Source organism: Lepidothrix coronata, unplaced genomic scaffold (genome assembly GCF_001604755.1).
Source record: "Lepidothrix coronata isolate B3197 unplaced genomic scaffold, Lepidothrix_coronata-1.0 Scaffold305, whole genome shotgun sequence".
NCBI classification, from domain to species: Eukaryota; Metazoa; Chordata; class Aves; order Passeriformes; family Pipridae; genus Lepidothrix; species Lepidothrix coronata.
Window position 1 is genome coordinate 754939 of NW_016690485.1, and position 22838 is coordinate 777776.

The window sequence follows — 22838 nt, forward strand, 5'->3', positions numbered from 1 at the left end:
CCTGGAGCCTTCTCTCGTCCAGGTGAACCCCCCCAGCTCTCCCAGCCTGGCTCCAGAGCAGAGGGGCTCCAGCCCTGGCAGCATCTCCGGGGCCTCCTCTGGACTCTCTCCAGCAGCTCCACGTCCTCCCTGTGCTGTTCCCAGGGCTGGAGGCAGCTCTGCAGGGGGGTCTCACCCGAGGGGGCGGAGGGGCAGAATCCCCCCTGCCCTGCTGCCCACGTTGTGGAATGAGCCCAGGGCATGGGGGGTTCTGGGTGCTGGGGCAGGTCCAGCCCCTCACCCACCAAGGAAAGGACCTTAAACCAACGAGGTTTCCAGTCCTGTTGGAGTCTCTGAGTGTTTCACCTTCAGTGTGGAGGTTTTCAAGCCGACTCAAAACAATCAGAAAATTATTCCATCAAATGCAGCTGGAGGCAGCTTCACTTGTGGTCTGAGGCCTCAGAGATTTCCAGCAATTTGACTTTGAAGCAGCAGTTCTGGGGAGCAGGGAAGGGAAAGGAGTGTGGTGCCTGGATGGATGGATGGATGGATGGATGGAGGGATGGAGGGAGGGATGGATGGCAGGCAGAAGGCTTGGCAGCCCCGCCTGATCTCGGCACGCCGGGCTCTGAGGGATTGCCTGGAGCTCTGCTCTTCCTGCTGAGCCTGAGGAATCATCTGGGAGGTTGTGATTGATTCTGGCCCTGTTTTATTTAGAAAATCTTTATTTCTTGCGCTGCTCTCCGTGCCATTTTTTAAATGCATTCGGCTGTCAAGGTGTCAAAACATGGAGAGTTGCTTTTGGAGTTTATCTCCCAGTCCATCCATCTTTGGCTTCCATCAGGTACCTTCATATCCCGCAGGAAGGAACTTGCAGCTCCTTCAGGGTGTCTGTGGCACCTCCAGCAGGGATATCTCATGGGATGGGTGCCTCAAAGGTAAAACACAGGCTGACCTCACCTGGAGCATGGATGGGAGCTCCCAAATTCTGTCCTGTCTCTCCCCAGTTCTCCTCGTCAGAGTCTCCAGGCTACACCTACATGGTGATGTGCTTCCCTCTTCCCTGGGGGAGAAGGACCAGGAATCTCCAGGTTGTTTTCAGTGGCTGTGGAGTTGGGGTTCTTTTTTCCTGGCTGTAGGGCTGGTGTGACCTTAGTGGTGTGCTCGGGGCAGACACACCTTGGTGCCACAGGCTGGGGAGGGTGAGGGGAGCAGGCTGTGATGTGCAGGACAGAAGGGGTGTCTGGGTGGGCTGAAGGCAATGTTATGTCCTGTAGTGTTTGCAGTGCAGCTTCCCACCTGCAGGACGGGTGAGATCAGCCTTTGTTTTATCTTTGAGGATAAAACAAGTATCTTTGCTGAGTTCCTTCCTTTCCTTGCCAAGGTGGACACAGGGGAATTTCCTTCCTCCTATATGGCAGCTCGTGGAGATTGTGGTTCAAGGTCCCCAGGACCTCCAGCTCCTCCTCTTTGCACCCTGGATGGTTTCTGGTGCACCTTCCCTGGAGCCTTTGGCTCTCTGGATCTCTGTTTTGTGTAATCTGGACACGGGGAAGGAGAATTCTTCCAGCAGAGCTGTTGCTGCTTTGTGACAGAGATAAATGCAGATCCAAGCCTTGTCTCCCATGTGCAGGCAGCAGATCCTGCCCCAGCAGCCTGTGATGGACAAGGATATAAACTGTTGGGTCTCACCTCTCTCTCTGTCTGCCAAGCCCGAGTGATTTGAGTTCTCCTCCTTTGGAAGCAGGCGCTGTAAATCCTGGATCCTCCGTTCCCGTGGCTGGGTGCCGAGGAACTGCCTGATGGTTCCCAGGCCGTGCTGAGGCTGCTCTGCCAGGACAGAGATGGGGAAAAGGTACTTCTGTGACTACTGTGACAGGTCCTTCCAGGACAACCTGCACAACAGGAAGAAACACCTCAATGGAGTGCAGCATCTCCGGGCTAAGAGAGTCTGGTACGACTTATTCCGAGGTGGGTGCTCCCTGCTGTCTGCCACTCCCTTCCTGGGGCTGGGGAGGGGATGGATGAGGTGGGGCAGTGGCAATAGAAGATAAATCAGCACTGGTGGTTTATACACACTGATGACTCTGTGCCCTGATGCTGTTGCATCAAGCAGTCGCAGAGGCAAAACGGAGACAGGCTTGTGAGACTTGTCTCACGTGTTAGTGCCACCTGAGGAATGCTGTGGGAATGTGCATCCAGGGGCTGAGAAGGGAGCAGGGCAGTGCGTTCTGGCTGTAGCAAAGACTGAGTTTGGGTTCAGCTGGCTGTGAGACCATTGCCTGTGTGTTCCTGTGCTTCCTTGTGGTTCCTGAGCTGTTTGGGACAGGGCACGGGGTCTTTACCTGCTCTCACCCGTTGTCTCCCCAGATGCCGCCGCTATCCTGCAGGAGGAGCAAACCAAGAAACCCTGTCGGAAGTTCCTGCAGACAGGTGAGGAGTTCTGAGGTGCAAATAAGTCCCTGAGCTCCAGCAGCTCCCTGGAGAGCCAGCCCAAGGCTGGAGTGAGGGGCTTGGGCCTGTGTCTCCAGCATCCTGCTGGGAGGGGTGATGGAAGTGGAGCTTGGGTTTGCCTGCACAAGGCAGGATCTCCTGTGGGCAGGTCTCACGGAGCTCCGTGGCTTTTCCAAGTTTGGAAAAGACCTTTAACATCACCAAGTGCACCCATCAACCCAGCACCACCATGTTCACCCTTAAACCACGTCTTCAAGTGCTGCATCCACAAGTGTGTTTTTTAAACACTTCCAGGGGTGGTGACTCCTCCATTCCAATGCTTTACAACCCCTTCCATGAAAATTTTTTTCCTGATATCTAACCTAGTGGATTTTGAAATTGAAATTTGAATTTCCAAATCTCCCCATTTGTTCCAGGACAGTGTGATTTTGGGTCCAACTGCAGATTTTCCCACATGACAGAGCAGGACCTGGAGAAGCTGAGTGCTCAAGTTCAAGGTGAGTCCTCCCAAGAGGAAACGTCCAGGGGTCTCCTTGGAGGGGCAGTTGCTGCAGGGGGGGTTGTGCAGGCTCTGATCCTGCAGGGAACCAGCAGAGCACGGATCCCTCGTGCCTGCCAGTGCTGTGTGAGCCTGGAGCCCGGGAATGCTGCTGTTTGTCATGTGCTCCCTGCTCTGGAGCTGCTGGCACGGACACAAACCTGGAGCTGGGCTGTGCTGTTACCACTTGGCAGCAAGAGTCTGGAGTGGGCTTTGTGAGCCCTCGGGGTTTTACTCAGTCAGGGAATAAAAACTGTCAGCAGCAGAGGGCACTGGTACATCACTTCCCCTAAAATTTATGGATTGGATTTCCCCCCACCTCTCTGCCACTACCAGGGAGCTGCTGCCTCCACCTGTGGGAAGAGCTGGCCTGCTGTGGGGCTGTGCTGAGGAGAGGACAGGGGGTCTTGGATCCAGGAATGGCCTCTGCTCCTGAGGCTTTGGTGGAACTGAGGTGTGGGCAGAGGGTGGGTGGCACCTGCTCCCTGCTGGGAGTCTCCAGAGAACTTCTGAACTTTCTCATTCTGGGACGACCACCTCTTTTCCCTAAAAGAGGTGACAGCTCTGTTTTCTCCATAGTGGTTGGAGGAAATCACAGAATCATGGGATGCTTTGGGTCGAAAGGGACCTTAAAGCCCATCCAGTCCCACCCCCTGCCATGGGCAGGGACACCTTCCACCAGCCCAGGTTGCTCCAAGCCCTGTCCAACCTGGCCTTGGACACTTCCAGGGAGTGTGAGTGAGGTGTTGGTGAGAACTTGTGGAATGGTTGAGATCTCCACTGGAGATCATCTGATCCCAACCTACCCTTGCTCCAAGCAGGATGCTCAGGAGCACTTCAGTTGTGTTTTGAATATCCCCAAGGCTGGAAACTCTGCAGTCTGTGTGGGCAACCTGAGCCATGTTCACAATAAAAAATGTGTATTTTTTTAAATACTTAAATGGAAATTCCTTACAGAAATTCCTGTATTTTGGGTTTGATGGATTCCCTCCAGTATGTCCAGTACAGGGAGCCCAGCACTGGGCACAGCACCCAGACATGGCCTCGCAGTCCTCCTCGACCTGCTCCCAGTGCAGCCCAGCTTGGAGCAGCCCTCGTGCCCACCCTGCTCCCTGGAACCAGCTGTTGGGTTGCCAACAGTCTGGAAAAGCCAGGCTGAAGTTGGAAGTGTGTGTGTGAGATGCGAGATGCTGGGGGGGTGTGGGTTAGAGCCTCTCCCGGGCCCCTGCGGGATCCGATCTGGGGAGGCAGAGCTCGGGGAAGGCACCGCGGAGCTGTTCCAGCGCTCTCCGTGCCGAGTCAGTGTGTGACTCCCCGGGCTGACTCCGGATCGATCTCTGATCCCCGCCGGAACTGAATGAACCTCCGCGGGGACGGAGTGCTCCAGTGCCTCCAGTCCAGCCCGAACCCTCTCCCTGCCGGGCCCCGGGGCGGCACAGGGTGTCAGGGACCTGCGGCGTTCCCGGTCGGTGCCGGCTGTTCCTGCGGGGGAAGCGGGAGCTCCTTGGAGCGGAGCGGAGCTGCCGGGGAAGGCTGTCAGCTCCTGTGCGCTCGGGCAGCTTCCCCCGCCGATTACCCTGCTTATTGAATATTGACTGCAGTCAAACGGGTCGGCTCGGAGCGCTGGATTGGCTGCCGAGAGCCGCGTCCGGGGGGATTCCTTGGAAACCTTGTATTTGTGTTAGGAGTGAAACATTTAATTTACCAATTAGCCCTGAAGCAGCGCTGGCTGGGGAGTGGGGGGTGCCTGGTTGGGCAGTTCGGTCCTCACCTCTCGTGTGTGTGGCTCTATGAGAATCCTGTGTGAGAAGAGCATCACACAGACCCTCTCTGGGATCAGAGAGCTTGCAGGGGTTTGGTGGAGGGACAGGCTCAGCAGGACTCGGTGGAGGAGAGGTACAGTCCTTACGGGGACAGTGGGTGGAGGGATCAGCCGCTGTTGGTGCGATGTGGGGACGTTTCAGCCGAGGCATCCCTGTCTCAGGTGCTGGGTTGAAGGCAGGCTCGTGTGTGGCAGGTTGTGTTACACACACAGGAGACCTGATCCTCCATCAGGAAGGTCCCATTTGCATTCCCACCCCCTCCTGGGGTTTCTGTGCCACGAGCCATGCCAGGCTGCAGCCAGCGGGATGCCACAGCGTGGGCTGGAGCAGTGCTCTGGATCCGGCTGTCAGTGTCCACGGAGACTTCCCGGATGGGAGATTTTGACAGGCTTGGAGCCGGGGGTGGTTGGGGATTTGAGATGAGCAGAGAGGCTGGAAGCTCCAGAGCCTCCCCACCTTGTGTGACTGTGCCAGAGGTGACCAGGCTGGTGGGATAAAGGGGACAGTCTCCTGGTGGGTCCACAATGCTGCTTAACCCCCCTTTCCTCAGCTCTGGTGCAGGCAAAGCCTCCTCTGACTTTTTTCTAACACTGCTAAACCGTGATGACACTTTTTTTGTCATGTAAATATTGAACCTGCCCCTGAGTCCCCTCGGAGTGTTTGGTGTTGGTAGCTCACTAACAAGGCACTTTTATCACAGCCAAAGGAAACATTACATTGTCCTTAACATTTGGCCTTTTTAATGCAGGGAGTTCACCCTGTTGTTTGTGTAAGTCTTGTGGGTTAGGTAGGAAAATTTCTGGACAATTCCCTGTTCTAGAACAGCTCGGAGCGTGGCCTACTTTGGCTTCAGCATCTCTGCACCCTGTAGAATAACCTCATCAAGAAGCAACAGTTTACACCTTTGGCAGGGAGGGAGAGATATTCCCAGCTGTTCCTGCATCAAAGCATTAGCCTGCTGCATCATTCATCAGCCAGACACTTCCAGGCTGTCATTTTAAGTACAGTCATGTCAGAAAAAGTCACTGTCAAATTGCCATCTTCTTGCTCAGAGTTATTGGCTGCCCCTAATCCGTGTCCGTGGTGCAGGTGGGATCAACCCAGCCCGGGCTCTGATGAGCTCCAGCCAGGCAGGGCTGCGAGGGGAGGGCCAGGGCACAGCTGGGGGAGTGTTTCTGGTGTATCCATGAGATTGGAAGGACATGAGGGACCCTGCTGGGGTGGCTGGAGCCGACTGGTTTAACTGGGCGGTGAGCTGGAGAAGAGCTCACAGTCGGCTTGGAGTGGTAACTTGTTCTGCTGCTCCTGGTGCAGGGATTCATCAGCCTCATCTCTCAGCCACAGTCTGGTGCTGTTCATGTGCTCTGGAGGAGTTTGGGGTCCCACATCACCCCCCCAGGGAGGCAGCTGAAGGATTTCATGAGCATCCCTTTGCTGGGTGACCCACTCGTCCTGGGAGTTCCATCTCTTGGACAGAGATGGAGAACCCCTGGGAAAAGTTGCATGGGAAGGGAAGGTAAATGTGGGCTCCCACTCTGGCATCGTCAGAGGTGCTTCACCAGTACAGACACTCTGTTAATTGGCTGTAATTAGACTGTGAAACAAACACCACTGTGAGGAGGAAGGGGAAGCACCTTCACACCCGCTGCAGCCTGGCCACGTGTGGGGAGGAAGGGCTGGTAAAGGCCCTTCAGAGCTACTTCTTGGAATACCTGTTGGCATTCAGGGGGTGTTTCCAATCTCAAGGTGGGTTTGGTAGTCCCTGGATGGGATGTGTGTGCTCCAGAGGAAGATGAGATCAAAGAATGACCTTTTTGATGGACATGCATCAAGGCAGGAGAGTTGCCTGTCCCTGCTGCCCATTTCTGAGCCCGAGGGTTGGAATGCTCCGGAGCAGTAACTCAGGGAGCAGTGAGAACAGGGAGCCAGCTGGATATCTTTCTAAGGGGGACACCTGGGGCCTCATTTATCCCAGTGTGAGCCTGGAGTGGTCCCACTGCATGCAGTGAACTCTTCTAGATGGGGCTGTAAGTGGTGGCTGCTCAAGTCCCTGGACTCCCAGAAGTTCCTGGTGTGGTGCTCAGGCTCCCTGCTCTGAACAGAGAGGCTTCATCTGCTTATGGTGTGTTCTGTGTTGGGCTCTGGAGCTGGATGAAGAGGAAATCTTAGTGGTAGGAAGAAGTGGGAGAGGTTTCTCTCCACGATTTTCTTCCCTGCCTCGTCACAGCTGCTGCTGGTCCCCTTGCCAAGGTGGGATGTGCCCAGGTGCTCAGGAGATGCAGACAGCTGGAACAAAGGGAAGTAAGGTGGTTAAGGTTGCCAGGGAAGTCTAACCTGGGAGCTGAACCTGGGTACCCTGAGTCTGAGCAGTGCCCAGCTCCCCAGACTGAGTTTCCTGGCTCCCCATTCCCCACCTGGCCGGGTGGCTGGGCTCACCCCAGATAGTTCTGCTGGGGCTTTGATCCTTGGGAACAGCTGTAGGAGCCTGGAACAGCCCTGTCTCCAGCCTTATCAGCGGGTTGCAGAGCAGCACCTGGACATCAGGCCCACAGCAGGCTGTCTGTGGTGGCACCGAGCACATCGCCGCCCTCCCAGCAGCACCAGATGAAAAGGCTGGATGACAAATTATCCATCTCCGGCTGCTCATTGTGTAGCACATTCCTGCCATCCTTATTAATATTCAACAGGCAGATGAATAATTGGTTGCCAGCACGAGGATGAAGTGATCCTTCACTCTGCCCAAGCAGTATTAATTTCACACCCTGTCTGGAAAGGTGTAATGTTTTCCTTAAACGTGTGACATATGGTGGGTGGGTGTGGAGGGGGCTCCTGGGGGGCACGGCTGCAGCTGGCTCTGCCAGGCTGGCTGATCCCTAAATGGGATCGGGGATCCCCCGCTGGGCTGGGTGAGCAGGGCAGAGGGCAGTGACACGCAGCTGCCTCTGCTTCCCTTTTGTTTGGTTTTCCCAGGGTCACGTTCCCTGTTGTGTTAGGTGGGAAGTTTCCACCAGGCTGGAGATGTGATCGCTGGGAGCGGCTCCTCGTCCCGCCCCGCCTGTCGTGCTGGCAGCAGCGTGGCTGTGGCAGCCACAGTGTCAAGGACTCCTGCTAGACTCTGTTCTCTGCCAGCTCCCTCCCTGCTGCTGGGGACACTGGGCAGTTCTGCTAACTGGGCACCCCTGGAGTTGTGCCCAGTGAGAGGGACTGGTGAGCACTGGGCTGCCCCGCTGGCTCCGTGCCCTCCTGCCCGGGGAGGACAGAGTGTCTGCAGGACAGGTTTGTCTGCAGGTATCTGCCCCACACAACCCCCCCAGGATGCTGGAGGGGTTGAAATGTTGGAAGGACCCTCACTGGACAGCAGAGGTTTCCTGCTGTTTTCCTTCCTCATTCCTAACTTGCATGAGAAATATAAGACAAGGAGTAATAGGTTCAAACTGAAAGGGGGGGAATTTAGGTTCAATGTCAGGAGGGAATCCTTCCCTGTGAGGGTGGGGAGGCCCTGGCCCAGGTTACCCAGAGAAGCTGTGGCTGCCCCTGGATCCCTGGAAGTGTCCAAGGCCAGGTTGGACGGGGCTTGGAGCAACCTGGGCTGGTGGAAGGTGTCCCTGCCCATGGCAGGGGGTGCATCTGAATGGGCTTTAAGGTCCCTTCCCACTCAAAGCTTTCCGTGCTCCAAGTGCAGGAGCTGGTCCCTTGGCTCCCTGTGCCCTGGCTCTGCCCCCGTGCTGGTGGCAGCTCCAGCCCGGGCTCTGCAGGGCTGGGCACGTGTCACAGCGGGCACCGTGACCAGCCCTGACAGCAGCTCTGACATCCCTGTGCCGGCTGTAACTGCTTCCAGAACCTCCCAGACTCTCCTGGCCTGCCAGGGCTGCAGCCACCCGGACACATGTCCCTGTCACTCCCACCTAATGGGGCAGAGGTGGCACAGTCCCTCCTGCCAGGTGGAGGGACACGTCTCTGGGAGCGGCTCCAGGCTCGGGCCAGCCCAGGCTGTTTGAGGGAGGATGAGGATGATCTACCCCGGGGGGAGATGTCACTCAGTGCCACTGTGCTGGCTTAGCCCTTGTCCCTGGCTCTGCCTGGCTGGAGCTGTCACCAGGGATGACTCCAAGCATCAGATGGCAGGAGGGCAGAGGAGGAGGAGGGGCTGCTGCTGTTCCACACTCTCTCCACCACAGGAAACTGCAGAGTAATGAGCAGCAGGTTTATTGGAGTGAAAGGACTGCAGCACCAGGGTCTGGTGGTCTCCTGGCCCTCCCTCTGATCCAGCTCTCCCTGATGTCTCCCTCTCTCATCCAGGGGAGAAGAGGTTGAAGGAGCTGCGGCAGGAGGGAGCAGATATCCCACCTGGCACCATCGAGGACTGGCTGGAGAAGAGAGCCCAGAGACTGAGTGCAGCTCAGAGCAACAGGTACAGGAGTCTGGGGTCACCCAGGTGTGCTCTGGCTGCTGCTGCTGTGCCTCAGGATGCAGGGGGGGATCCCACAACAGGGGTGGGATAGGGGAAGGTGTGGGTTATCAGAGATCCCAACTCCATGGGAGTGATCATTTAACACCCCTCCAGCACACATGAGGGGCACGTGTGTGGATCCAGCCCTGCCTGCCCGTGTCAGAGACGTGTCCACACGTGTCCCTGCGTGCCAGGGGACAGTCCAGGCCTTGGGAAGAAGCCACACCCGAGGGTGCTCTGTGCTGTCTGCAGGGTGCACAGACACTCCTGCAAGGACAATGCCAGTGTGCTGCCAAGTTATTAATGCAGTTTGGTGGCAGGGGCCTGGTCTCATCTGTTGACAGCTCCCCCACCCCTGCCTGCTCTCCCTGCCAGGGGGAGGGTGGAACTGGCTCCTCCTCACAGTATCCACTTGGATCCGTGCTGGCTGTTTCCCGGCTCACCTGACTGTGCCGCAGGCTTAATGGGATGACATTTGGGCACGTGCCAAATCTCTCTTTTGTTCTTTCTCTGTTTGCTCCTGTCCTCTCCCTGTTTGGCCTGGGCAGGATCTTCCTTCTGCTGCTTGTCTGGGCTTGTTGCTGTGTGATTGTTCTGTCCCTCAGCTCAGCTGCCCTTGGTCCTGAAGTGGTGCCCACATTCCAACCCCTACACTTCATTTGCCCACTCTGCTTGTCCTGCCCGTGAATCCCTGGATCTTGGGGTGGATCAGCTCTTACAGAAGATAGCCATCCCTGTTCCCAGAGGGATTTCCTCAGAGGATCATACTCAGAGGAATGTCCAGACCTTCAGAACTTGGTCCCTGCAGCCTCCATAGATGCCCAAAATTTCCAGGGTTGTTGCCTTTTCCCCAGCCTCTCTGTCCCTGCAGGCTCAGAAACCATCTGCTACGGGAGCTAAACACCAACTATTTAAACTTCCCTTCCTCTACCCAGCCTTTCCAGTGCCTGTCCCTGTCACCTCTCTTCTCCCCTTGTGCTCTGCAGCCCCGCATTCTCCTTCTGAGCCCCCGTGGGCTTTGCTTTGTCTGCCACAGAAGCTGTTCTGCGTTGCCAGGGCCTGTTTCCAGCAGGTCCCTGTGCTCCTGGTTCCTGGGGAGTCCATTGTGTCCCTCCTGAAAGCATTTTTAAGGACAAGGAGCTCCCTCTCCCCCCTGCAGCCCTCGAGGTTCCTGAAATGTGAGGATCCTTTGCACCATACTGGACTAGCAGTCCATGCCCATGGATGGGGAGCTGCCCCACTGCCTTCCACCTTTTCCTGTCCCAGCCATTTGGAATCCTCCACCTGGTGCCTGTTTCCCAAGTCAGGCTGTGCCTTTGTTTTCTGGAGAGCTGGGATGGAGCTGTGGGGAGTTCCTGGGGCTTGGAGCACCCTGGGCTAGTGGAAGGTGTTCTGCTCGTGGCAGGGGTGGAAGGAGATGAGCTTTAAGAGCTTTAAGGTCCCTTCCCACCCAACCAGCCAGTGATTCCATGGTTCTCTTGCCAGTAGAGCTCTGCCAGGGTGGGATTGATTTTTACCCTGATTTCCAAGGGAAACAGAGAGTGTTGATTTCCATCAGAAACAAAACTTGCTGATTTCCATCAGAAGAGGGTCTGAGGCCTCAAAGCCTCCAAGATACCACAAGTTTCATGAGCCTGGGAGAGGCCAAAGGGGAGGGATCCCCTTAACACCTTCTAAGGAAAATACTCTTGACCTTGCTCAACACTGGAGCATCCACATGGGACAACAGCTCCAGCTGTAGGCAAACCTTTGATAGCACTTGTAGCTTATGAGGCCCCAGGGAATTGAGAACCCAGGCAGCATCTTCCCTATTGATTAGTGCTGCTGCTCACGGAGCAGCTCGTTAGGTGATGGCTGTGCTGTTCCACCCTGCAGCATTCCCTTGTCCTGAGCCACAGGGCCGGGCTGTGACACCAAACACCCCTTCCCCGAGGGGCTGCTGTGTGTCCTCACAGTCCCGTCTCATCCGGGGGATTCTCTGGAGAATCCCCATCCCGAGGATAAACGTCAAGCCGAGTGACTTTGCCCTGTGTTAGTTGGCTGGAAAACACTCCGCTCCTGGAGCTGGCTCTGGGCCAGGGCAGCGGCCCCGCAGGGAGGGGAGGGTGCTGCTGCTCCCTGGGGTTATGTAAAACAGTTTGATTAGGTTTCTCCTGGCATAACAATTAAAAAGATTCATCAGGATCCGAGGCAGAGGCCTGAGAAGCTGCAAGGCTGCTGTCAGGGCTTGTGGGAGAGAACAAATGAGCTTCCTGCACTCAGGAATTAATGGAAAGGGTACGTTTGCCATGAATTTAAACCTGCCCGGGTCAAGCTGGAGACAAAGTGAGACTTCTTACTCTTGCACTTCAGCCCAGTGTGGTGTTTACAGGGGCCTCAACCAGTAAACCTGAGGGAGAGAGGCAGGGACAGTGTGATTCCCAGGCTGAGGGGTGGAGGAGGAGAGGCCTGTTCCCTCTGCTGAAGGGTCCTTGGGTGAAAACACCCCGTTGGTTTGGCAGCTCCTCCATTTCCGAGGGGTCCTTGTCCTTTAGGAAGTGCACAGCTGGGCTGGGATTTGGGCTGCTTGGGAAGAAACATCTGCTGGTTCTGTTTGTTCCTCTCCCAGCTCAGCTGTGGGAGGAGTGGGGAGCGGAGGGGACGGGGCCAGCCCTGCTCCCAGCACCCGGCTGTGCCTGCTGCCACTGCCCCTCGGGGGGGCTGTGCCTGCTCACCCCCCTCGGTGCTCCCACCTGAGTTCCCACTGGCAGGCACTGCTTTAGGGAGCACTGGCTGCTCGGATGGGCTGGAGATGGTTACACAGCCGGTCTGGGGCTGGATTTGGGATGGGGGGATGAGAATATCCCCACTTAGTGATAACCAAACCCCTCCTCTACTGGAGGGGGCACGGGGAAGCCCAGCCCAAGCATGGCCTTGCTGCCCAGCTGAGACCCCCCATCTCACCCCATCCCTTTCCATCTCCCCTCACAGTGCTCTTCCCGAGAAACCGGCGCCGTTCCAGTACCCCCCGGGCTGGCCCCCAGTGCAGGAGCTGCCCCCGTCCCTGCAGGCCCCCCCGCCCGGGGGGTGGCCAGTGCCCCCCACCCTGCAGTGGGGCTGAGGGAGCACCCCCGGAGCGTGGCTGGGGCTGGAGTCCTGTCTGTGCCCCGGGAAAGGGACGGAGTTATTTATCTGCACTTTTATACCAATAAAACCCTTCCCCCTCCCTCGCAGCCTGTGCCTGTCGTGTTCCTGCTCTCCCGCAGCCTCCCCTGGGCTCAGCTGCTCCGAGGTTGTCTCCCTGCCTCTGGAATGTGGATCCGTGCTCAGCAGAGCTCCGGCCCTGCTCAGGGGCTGTCTGCTGTCACCTGGAGCAGACATTCCCTGTTTCCCAGGGCAGGATCCGTCCCCTCGGAGCGCTGCTGTCTGCACTGCCCGCTCTCAGTCCAGCTCCACGCTGGGCTCCGTGATCCAGGCTGGAGAAGGGAGCTGCAACCAGGCTTTTGGAATTGATGTTTAATTTCCTCGGGTGTTTATGACTTATGCTGGTTCCTGATAAATTCCGGGTGTGAAGCTGCCTGTGTCCAGGAGCTCCTGGTGAAGAGCCTGGGGAGCCCCTCAGCCCTGCTCCTGCTCCTGCTGCGCTGGGGGCGAGGGGCAAGGGGGGAAAACATCCCCAGGTTTCTCCACAGGGAGAGTTTCACCAACTTATCTCTCCTCACCAGGAAAGGGGTGGATGAGGGAGGCCCTTGGCTTTCTCAGCAAGGGAAGTGGGTGCTGCAGCTTCCCTGGGCGGGGGGGAATCCTGTCGAGCAGCATCCCGGGATGCAGCTCTCCGGCAGCGGGGCTGTCCAGGAGGGCTGTGCCCGCTGCCAGTGCATTCCAGGTTTGGCCGGGCACGGAGCTGGTGGGTCCAGATTCATGAAGAGCAGGGGCAGCAGCCAACTGCCTGTGGCCAAATCCCGCCTGGATCACGCTGCCACAGGGCAGGGCAGAGCTCCCGCCTCGGGATGTGATGGCAAATTGTCACGGGAGCGTCAGCCCCTGGGACCCAGCTCTGACAGGAGCAGGGACTGGATGTGACAGAAGCCTGGAAACAGCCTTGGCCGGAGCCTGGAGGAGCTCTGAGCCAAACTAGAGGTGTTTTTATCCTTCCGGCAGGAGCCCTGGGCTTGCTGGACAGCGGGAGCACAGGGTCTGGGATCAGCCCCGTGTCCCATCCTCAGTTCCCTGTGCAGGAGGTAACAAACATCCACTTGGGAGTGAATTTGGGGGTGAATCAGGGTCCCTTGGAGCACCTCCAACACAGAGGAACCCCAGGAGCTGCGGGATGCCGGCGTGCTCCAGAGTGGGAGCATGAGCTGTGCCTGATCTCTCCAAGCTTGGAAGTGCATCCCTGCACCCCCAGCCTGGCTCAAGGGAGAACCCCAAGGAGCTGGGGAATGCTGGGGGGCTCAGCTTGTCCCCCTCAAGCCCTGCTGACTGGAGGGGGACAGTGGCTTCTCTGCTGGTGGCAGCAGGAGCTGGGACATGGACATGGACACCCAGCGAGGCCACCGGCACTGACGGATCAAGGAACTCCCACTCTTGTCTCTCTCAGACTTTTTTGTTTCCCAGTCAAACATCAAAATCCTCCCCTGCTCCTCACCTGGGTTTGGAGCTGTGCTTCCATCAGCCCCCCAGACCCATCCCTGCTCCGTGTGCTCCAGTTCTGGTGGGTTTTCCAGCTGATCCAGGAGGTGTTGCTTTACCCAACACTCCCAAACTCCACAGCTCCAAAACTGCTCCCCAGGTCCAGCTTAAATTTGGTAGAGAGACACATCTCTGGTGGAGAGGCCGGAGCTCCCGGCAGCTCCCTGGGTGAGCTGTGGAGCCCGACTGTAAATGAAAGTTCCTTTGTAAAACACAACAGCCACAGCCTCTCCACACTCTGCCTGAGCTGCTCCTGGAGCAGAAATTCCCAATAAAACTGGAAAGGCAAGAGCGGGAGCGTTCCCTGCTGAGCTCCAGCCTGTCCTGGGGAGTGAGAGGGGCCGATCAGGGGCGTTAATTAAAACGGGGGTTTTCCCACAAAAGCTTGTGTGATCTGTGGCCCGTGGGCTGCATTCCCTGAAGGGTGTCGTGGATCCACGGAGCTGAACGTTCCCTGCAGGATGTCAGGGATTCACAGAGCTGTGTAACCCCCGGGGGCTCGGAGGGGGCCGTGAATTGCAGGTTTCTGGGGGTGTTACAGCGGTGTCAGGAGATGTAACGATGCCATGGATCACCACCGGGATGGGACACGGCCCCTGTGGGCTCATCCATGGAAAAAGGCCGTGGGAGGAGGACAGGAACAGGACGGGGCTCCCGGCTCCTTCCCCCAGGGATGGCTGGTGCTGGATCCCAAGGGATGCTGCAGGGATGGACTCACGTCCCCGGGGTGGGGGTGAGGAGCTGCTGCCCGATTGTGGAGCACGAGCCAAAGTGCCTTTGCTGGAGCAAGAGCCGGAGTAATTTATCGGGAAGCTTTTAGGGAAATGAGGCCCTGCTGGGCCCCGGCCAAACACAGCCCTGCTGGGCTCTGCCCGTGTCCTCTGGCAGCTCTTCCCGGGAGAGGGACGGGAATGGGAGTGGGAATGGGGACGGGATGGGGACAGAGGTGAGGGCAGGACAGGGGCAGGGATGGAAATGGGGATGAGGATGGGGACAGAATGCAAATAAGGATGGGAATGGGACTAGGGATGAGAATAGGAATGGGGATAGAGGGGGGGTCAGGGACGGGGATCAGGGGAAGGGAGAGGGGACAGGGATGGAAATAAGCATGGGAATGGGGATGGAGAGCAATCAGGGATGAGGATGGGACAAGGACAGGGATGAGATGGGTGTGGAGATGGAGGTGGGGGCAGGGATGAGGATGGGACAGGGATGGGGGTAGGAATAGTGATGGAGATGGGGACAGGGTGAGGATGGGATGGGTCTCGGGATAGGGAGATGGGAAAGGGACAGAGAGGAGAATGGAAATAAGGATGGGAGTGGGACTGGGAATGGAGACGGGGACAGGGATGAGAACAGGACAGGAACAGGGATGGGGGGGTGGGACCAAGGTAGGAACAGAGCTGAGCCCTTCTCACGCTCCTTGCAGCACCAGAGAGAGAAACAATCACTACCAACTTCTTCCCTTCCTATCCCAAACGCTTCCCAGTGCTACGGAACCGCACCCTGCCGCTCCTCCTGGTTTGCTGCCACTTTTGCTCCTTCAATCCCCGTGTCCGGGGACCCTGCACAGGTCCTGCTCCCTCCCACCTCCCCTCGCCCGCGGCAGCCCCACCTCCCGGCACATTCCCTTTTTTTTCCCCCCCTTTCCTGAATTGAATTATCCCGGAGCAGCCGCATGATCCGTCCCCGCTGCGGCAGAGCGGGAGCGCGGCCGGGACCCTCCTGCATCCCGCCTGCTCCGGAGCCGGATCTGCCGTCCCCAAACCTGCCTGAAGAAATCCGTTCTCCCAATTCCCGTTAAAGTTAATTGGGCCGCTTTGAAACGCTGAGCTGGAGGCGGGGGGGGGGAATCGCCTCATTCCTTTTATCTAATTTGTTTCTTTTATGTCATTGTATTTTCTGGCAAATTAAATTGTCCTCGTTTCCTTTTTGCTTCTCTTCTGTTTGTTCACAGTGTCTATAACAGACCTGGTTAAAAAAAAAAAAAAGAAAAAATATATATACATACACATATGTCTCTGAGGCCACGTGGCTCCTCTGGAAATGCCACTTCATAAAAAAATCCAAACTTTCTGTGGGGAGATGGATGAAATGTCATTACGGACACGGAGCCTCCCGCACTTTGCGAGGCAGCCGGAATGATTTCATTGCCGTGGAGCACTTCCCATTTCCATTCCTCATTTGGACGTTGGCTTCGATTTGTTTGATAAATTATATAAGATAAAAAAAAAAAAAAAAAAAAACCACAACTCCACCCAACCCCCAAATCAATGAAAACGCCGCCGATTCCTCCCGGCATCCCAAAAACGGGGTGTCCTCCCGCGGTGCTGCAGGGCGGGAAGTCCTGTGCCAGGGCAGGGAAATGGGTTTTCCCCATGGGATCAGCCAGGGTCTCAGGGATGTGAAGGTGGGGATGGCCTGGGATGGGCTCCTCCAGCCCCGTTCCCGTGGGAGGAACCCCCTGGCACGGCCCGTGGGGAGGGGCAGCGGCTTTGCCCGATTCTCCCACGGCCCCGAGCGCTTCCCCTGGTTTTATTTATTCCTTTAATCTCTTTGCCATTAAAAATGCAAAGAGGGGGATCCATTAGGTGGGAATGGGCCCCCCCAGCACAGGGAGATGTGAGGCCGTGGTGGTTCCCGATGTCCCTCAGCGCAGGAGGGTCACACCAGGGCCAGGTAACGGGGTGTTCCCTCCCTGCCAGCCTTGGGGCAGGATCCCCAGCCCAGCCCAGGGATGGTGGCCCCACGGAGCCTCTCTGAGCCCCCCAGCCAGCTCCTGGTTCCCCTGGAATTACTGTGAAGTTGGGTGAAAGCATTTTTGGGAAGGGGCTTCAGCTTGTCCTCCTTGTCAAGGCAAATGGGCTCAAAACATCCATCAAAGCCAACATGAAATATCAGGGATAAAACCACCCAGATCCGCTGGGAAAGGGCAGGACCCCCAGCAGGATCCACAGCTGGAGTGGGATGGGGGACATGGAGCTGTCAGGAAGGAGCCAGATCCTGGCTGCCCCCAGGTTTGGGGACGCTCCAGCCCCTTTGGGATGCCAGGAGGCCACGGATCCCCCACCCACTCCCTTCCCAGGAGGACTCATCCCCCTCAGCATCACCCCCGGGTGCTCCCATGGCCCTCCACCCCCACCCTGCTCCATCCCCCCCCATGTCTCCAGGAGCCCCCACAGCCCAGAGCGCTTCAGAAATCCCACTTTTATTTCAGATCGGAAACAACCAACCAGGAAGAACGAAAAAAAACCCCAACCCACCCCAAAACCCAAAAACTCCCCCCAAAGAATGAGAAACGGCCCCAAATCCGAACCAGTCCAGTGCCCAGGTGGGTGCTACATACAGGCTGGGGGGGCTCGGGGGGCTCAGGGCTCCCCGGGCTGGGGTCGCTCCGGCTCTTCCCAAGGGGGGTCGGCTCAAAGTGCATCAAGCAGGAGGTCAGGAATGTCCCCGCACTGGGCAGGTGGGGAAATCGAGGCACGGCACAGGGAGGGGGGACAGGGGTGGGCTTTGAGGGGGGGGGGTGAAATCCAGCCCTTGGCAGCCAAGTCCATGCAAACGCTCCCGGCTCTAGGAACCATCTCAGGCGCGTGTATTGCTTAGGGGATGATTTGGTTTATCATAAATACGAGCTATAACGTTGGATCGGAGTATCCGGCGGGATCCGCCGCGGGGGGGGCCGCGGGCCCCGGCGCGGGGAGGGGGCACACGGGGCTCCATGCACGTTCCATGCACTTACGGGTTGGTTTTTGCCCGGCGAGGGGGGCTCGGGGGGCGGCGGTGTCGGTACCGAAGTCTCCATGCGATGGCACCGCCCCGGCACGGCGGGGACACCCCCGGCCCCTCGCCGCCCCCCTCCCGGGGGGGGCACGTCTCTGGGCCACGGATGGATGTACAGATATATATTTATATATATTTATAGCTCTCTCCTGCTCGCCGCGGGGCCGCGGGGTGACCCCACTATTTCATGCCGCTGCGCAGCACCTGGTTGGCGGCGATGAGCATCACGCTGATGATGAAGGCGATGGCGAAGGCGCAGATGAGGCTCTTCCGCACGCAGGTCTGGCGGATCTGCTGGCTGGAGCAGGCTGGGAGGGGGAGAAAAACAGGGGGTTACCCCAAAAACACCCTCCCCAAACCGCGGCGGTGCCGCCCCGCGCCGTCGGTGCCGGGGGCGTTCGGCATCCCCGGCCGGGCACTCACTCTCCACGTCCACGGGGCACTCCTCGGCCGTGCCCATGTGACTCTCCTCCTCCGTCATGATAATGTTCTCGATGTCCTTCATGGACAGGTGCTCGCAGAAGGTCTCGTACAGCAGCCGCTTCAGCTCGTCCACCGTCAGCTTCTGCATGTCACACTGCGGGCACCGGGGTCACCCCGCGGCGGGGGGGTTACGGGGCCTCCCCCACCACCCTGGGGTGTGGCACTTTGGGGCCTCCCCACCACCCTGGGGTGTGGCACTTTGGGTGGGTCCCCCCGGTCTGGTGTCCTGGTGACCCCCCCGTGGGTGTTGGCACCAAACACCCGCCCGTGGCGGGGAGGGGGCAGGAAAACTGAGATTGGTGCACTCTGATCCTGACCCTGACCCTGATCCTGACCCTGATCCTGACCCTGACCCTGACCCTGATCCTGACCCTGATCCTGACCCTGACCCTGACCCTGATCCTGACCCTGACCCTGATCCTGACCCTGATCCTGACCCTGACCCTGACCCTGATCCTGACCCTGATCCTGACCCTGACCCTGACCCTGATCCTGACCCTGACCCTGATCCTGACCCTGATCCTAGTGATTACACTAAGACTAAACTGGAGTCTGAACCTGAGCGTGACCCTCAGCCTAACTCCAACCCTAAGCCTGACCCTGACCATAATATCAGTCTTAAACCTGTCCCTAATCCTGACTCCAACTCTAAACCTGACCTTAACCCTGATCCTAACCCTGGCTCTGACCCTAAACATGATCCTAACCCTGTCTCCAACCCTAACCCTCATCCTAAACCCGACCCTGACCCCAAATCTGACCCAACCCTAACCCTGACCCCTTAAACCAGTGCTGACCCTGACACTTAAACCTAAGCTGGAGCCTGAGCTGGACCCTAACCCTAACCCTAATCCTGATTCTTAAACCAACATTAAACTTGACCCTGACCCAGAGCCTGATCCTGACCTTCACCCTCACCCTAATTCCACCCCAACCCCAATCCCACCTTGAGCCCGACCCCAGCCCCAGCCCTGCCCCTTTCCCGGACCCCCCCAGAGCTCTGGGTGGGGGTTCTGGGGCGCTGCCCCTGGGGGTGGAGGGTGTTTGTACCTTCCAGAACACGGTGTCAAAGTCGGTGCCGTGGAACTTCTCCGGGATGCCCGAGGTGGACAGTTTGGGCCCCAGTAATGTCACAAACTCCTCAAAGTCCACCTGCCCATCACCTGTGGGACACAGGGACACGTGTGACACCCCCAGAGGGGTTGCAGGTGGGGACACCCTGCCTGGACTCGGGGGTGCTCAGATATCCCGACCCCATGGGGGTCCTGCTCCAAGCCATGGTGTTTTTTGGGAAGACCCCACACCAGGGCTTGGCGCTGCCTGGGGGCCCTCCCTGGGGCAGCCTGGGGGGACCCTGATCCTTGGGGGGCTCAGGCAGAACCCAAATCCCCCCAGATGTCCACCTGGAGCAGCAGTTGGTGTTAAGAAACCTTGGACTTCACCAGCCAGGCCCCCCAAACTGGCTGGATGCCCCCAATACCTGCCAGGACCCCACAGCAGGGACTCCTGAGGCCAGCTGGGAACCTCCAGTAAAGTTGGTCCCCAACTGAGGACCCCCAGTGTGACTGGGACTCACACTGGACCCCCCCAGTGTGAGCTGGGGACCCCAAATGTTGACTGCCCCCCTCCCAGAGCTGACTGGGGAAGCCCAACATCATCCCAGACCCCAATTCCAGGCAGGACCCCAATACCATCTGGAGGCCTCCCAGTGCCAGCTGGGGACTGTCACTGCTGTCTGGGGACCCCCAAAACCAACCAGGGACTCCAACACTGGGTGGGGACCTCCAGCAAAGTTTAGGGTCCCTGACACCAGTTGGGACTGCCAACACTGGCTGGAGCCCCCATTGCTGGATGGGGACCCCCCAAAACCACCTGAGGACCCCCAGTGCCATCTGGGTCCTGTCCAATGTGACCTGGGGACACCCAACGTCAGCTGGAGCCCCCCAGTTCTGGATAGGGAAAATCAACACGGTCCAGGACTGCAAACACCAGCTGGGATTTCAGTTCCAGCTGTGCCCCTGGTGGTGGCCGTGTCCCCTGTGGTGGTAGCCGTGTCCCCTGTGGTGGTAGCCGTGTCCCCTGTGGTGGTGGCCGTGTCCCCTGTGGTGGTGGCCGTGTCCCCTGTGGTGGCCGTGTCCCCCGTGGTGGTGGCCGTGTCCCCAGGGGTGCTGCCATGTCCTGTGGCCGTGGGGCCTCTGGTGTGGGGCTGTCAGGGCAGCACTAACGATGAGTAACGAGGGGAAGAGGAGCCTTGGCAGCGCTGCCAGAAAGGCTTTTAAATGGGGGGAAAAGGAAAACCAATAAATTAAGGAGCTCTTTGAGGTCCTGATGGGCTCGGGAGGGACACGGGCAGGGACAGGGTGATGGTGGCAGCAAGTGCTCGAGGGGCATGCTGAGGACACAGCCCAGGGTGCAGGATCCAGCCCAGGGTGCAGAATCCAGCCTCGGCACCACGATCCCAGCAGGCTCAGTGACCCCACAAGCACCCCAGGATCATTAAATCCTCCCAGATGAAGCTGCGTGGTGAGGATGGTGATGATGGATGAGCAGGAGGCTCCGGAATGAGGATCACACCTGGAGCAGGCTCATCCCACATCCCGTGCAGGGTCCAGCAGCACCCAGTGGGGTGGGAATGGGGAGAACCAGGAGTTCCACCGGAGTGGGGGCCAGGGGTCCCGTCCCTGTGCCCACCCCGTGCCCACCCTGTGCCCACCCAGGTCCTACCGTCCATGTCGAGGCGCTGGATGATGACCTCCAGCTCCACCTCGTTGGGCATGTAGCCCAGGGAGCGCATGGCCGTGCCCAGCTCCTGCTTGGAGATGAACCCGTTGCCATCCCGGTCGAACACCTTGAAGGCTTCCCGGATCTCTGCGGGGGAAGCGGGGATGAGTCCGGCTGCCCCCCCCCCCAGCACCCACAGATCCCCCCGGGCATCCCACCCACCCCTCCAGCCCTCCTGGGTGTCCCCACACAGGGGACAGGGCAGAACACTCCCCCACAACCCCCCCAGAAGGGCCTGACCCCCCAGGGGGACCCCACAGACCCCAAATCTTTGCTCCAGTTCCAGTCACCCACTCGCGTCACCCACCCTGTCCTTGTCACTGCCAGGCCTTCTGCAGCCAAAAATCCAGCATTCCACCCCCAAAACACATTCCTTGGATGTGCCTGAGCTTGGGATGGCACCAGGTGGGGCTGTGAGTGGGGGGATCCCCACAGTGCTGCAGCATCCAGCTGGGAGCACCCCTGAGGATCCGGGCTCGGGGTGTGCCAGCACCTCCTGGGGTGTTCCAGGATCACAGAGTGGGACCGTGGCCCCATTTTGGGATTATGGGCTGGAACTGGGCCCCATCCCACAGTCCCAGGGTGGGACTTTGCCCCCATCCTCCCATCCGGGGCTTGATGCCGGAGCTGTGCTGCACTTCACACCCAAAAAAATCCCAAATCTTGCCGGAATTGCCGCAGTGTTCAGCCTTTTCCTGTGCAGAGGAGGATGGGATAGAAGTGGGGAGAAATTGGGAGGATTTGGGGGGTTCTGCCTCCAAACGAACCCTCGGGATGTGGAGGAGGGTCCCTGCTGTGCCAGGCTCAGAGGGCAGTGGGGACACTGAGGCACAGGGTGTTCCCACGGGCTCCATCCCACCTCCTGCTGTTCTCTGGGCTTTGCTCTGTTTCGGGGGATATGTGGAGCTGGAACAAAGCTTATGGAAAAGAAGGACCACGGAATTTGTACTGGGAACAGCAGGAAGCTGTGTCGGGATGTTGGTGCCTGTTCCTTCTCTGTGCCAGTTGCCAGAGGGATTTATGTAGAAGGATCCCAGCAGGAGAAATGGGCTGAGAACTTTGGTTTTGGTAAGAAAACCCCACGTTCTGTCACATTACCAACCCCCAGCACTTGGGGACGTCCCTGCACGGATGGTGGCACATCAGTGACATCTTCTGAGGGGTTCTGGGGGAGTTTTAGGGGTTTTTTGGCCTGTCTGTGATGGCTGATCTCCTCCGTGGTCGGTGTCCCTGCCCAGGCAGGGGATGCTCCTGGGGAGCCCCGCTCTGCTCCAGGCACCCCCCAAATTCATCCTTCCAGGATGCTCATCCCAAAGAGCTCAAAGGAGGCTCCTTGTCAGACGATTTGGGGTGTTGGGGAACAGGCAAGGACATGTCCCAGCAGTGGCCAAACCGTGGCCCCAGCTGGGGCACCCCGACCCTCCCCACTGAGCCAGCAGCCCCTCCTGCCCCCGTGGGAAGCCACGAGGGGTGTCTGGGTGTCCCCAACGTCCCCCAGGCTGTGGGGGAGAGGGGCAGGGGGCAGCAGGTGGCAGCACGTCTGGCACCTCGTGGGGTCACCTTGGGGCTCGCGTGGCATCGCGGGTGGGCATTGGGGGGACACCCCACAGGGACACCCTGGGGACAGCAGCACCCGTGGGTGTCACACGGGGCTGGGTGAGGCACCACGGCATCCTGGGGCACGTGGGGAGAGTGAACACACAGACAGCAGGGTGTGAGCACACACACAGACAGCAGGGTGTGAGCACACACACAGACAGCAGGGTGAGCACACACAGACAGCAGGGTGTGAGCACACACACAGACAGCAGGGTGAGCACACACAGACAGCAGGGTGTGAGCACACACACAGACAGCAGGGTGAGCACACACAGAC

At 58.4% G+C, this 22838-nt stretch overlaps 2 protein-coding genes across 3 annotated transcripts in view; one reads left to right on the forward strand and one right to left on the reverse strand.

Moving 5' to 3' along the window:
- ZMAT5 (zinc finger matrin-type 5) overlaps positions 1-12456 on the forward strand; it is a 17853-nt gene extending 5397 nt beyond the window's left edge. For both annotated transcript variants that reach the window (XM_017837536.1, XM_017837537.1), the window contains exons 2-6: positions 1727-1950; positions 2350-2412; positions 2850-2930; positions 9094-9205; positions 12215-12456. In XM_017837536.1, the coding sequence (XP_017693025.1) occupies positions 1824-1950; positions 2350-2412; positions 2850-2930; positions 9094-9205; positions 12215-12344 (513 nt within the window). In that variant the 5' untranslated portion in view covers positions 1727-1823 and the 3' untranslated portion in view covers positions 12345-12456. The remainder of the gene's footprint in view (positions 1-1726; positions 1951-2349; positions 2413-2849; positions 2931-9093; positions 9206-12214) is intronic.
- A 4648-nt stretch (positions 12457-17104) lies between these two features.
- Positions 17105-22838, reverse strand: part of CABP7 (calcium binding protein 7) — a 9607-nt gene continuing 3873 nt past the window's right edge. Inside the window, exons 2-5 of the mRNA XM_017837453.1 lie at positions 20906-21049; positions 19232-19344; positions 18122-18275; positions 17105-18006 (exon numbers count right to left, since the gene is read on the reverse strand). Of these exons, the coding sequence (XP_017692942.1) occupies positions 17879-18006; positions 18122-18275; positions 19232-19344; positions 20906-21049 (539 nt within the window). The 3' untranslated portion in view covers positions 17105-17878. The remainder of the gene's footprint in view (positions 18007-18121; positions 18276-19231; positions 19345-20905; positions 21050-22838) is intronic.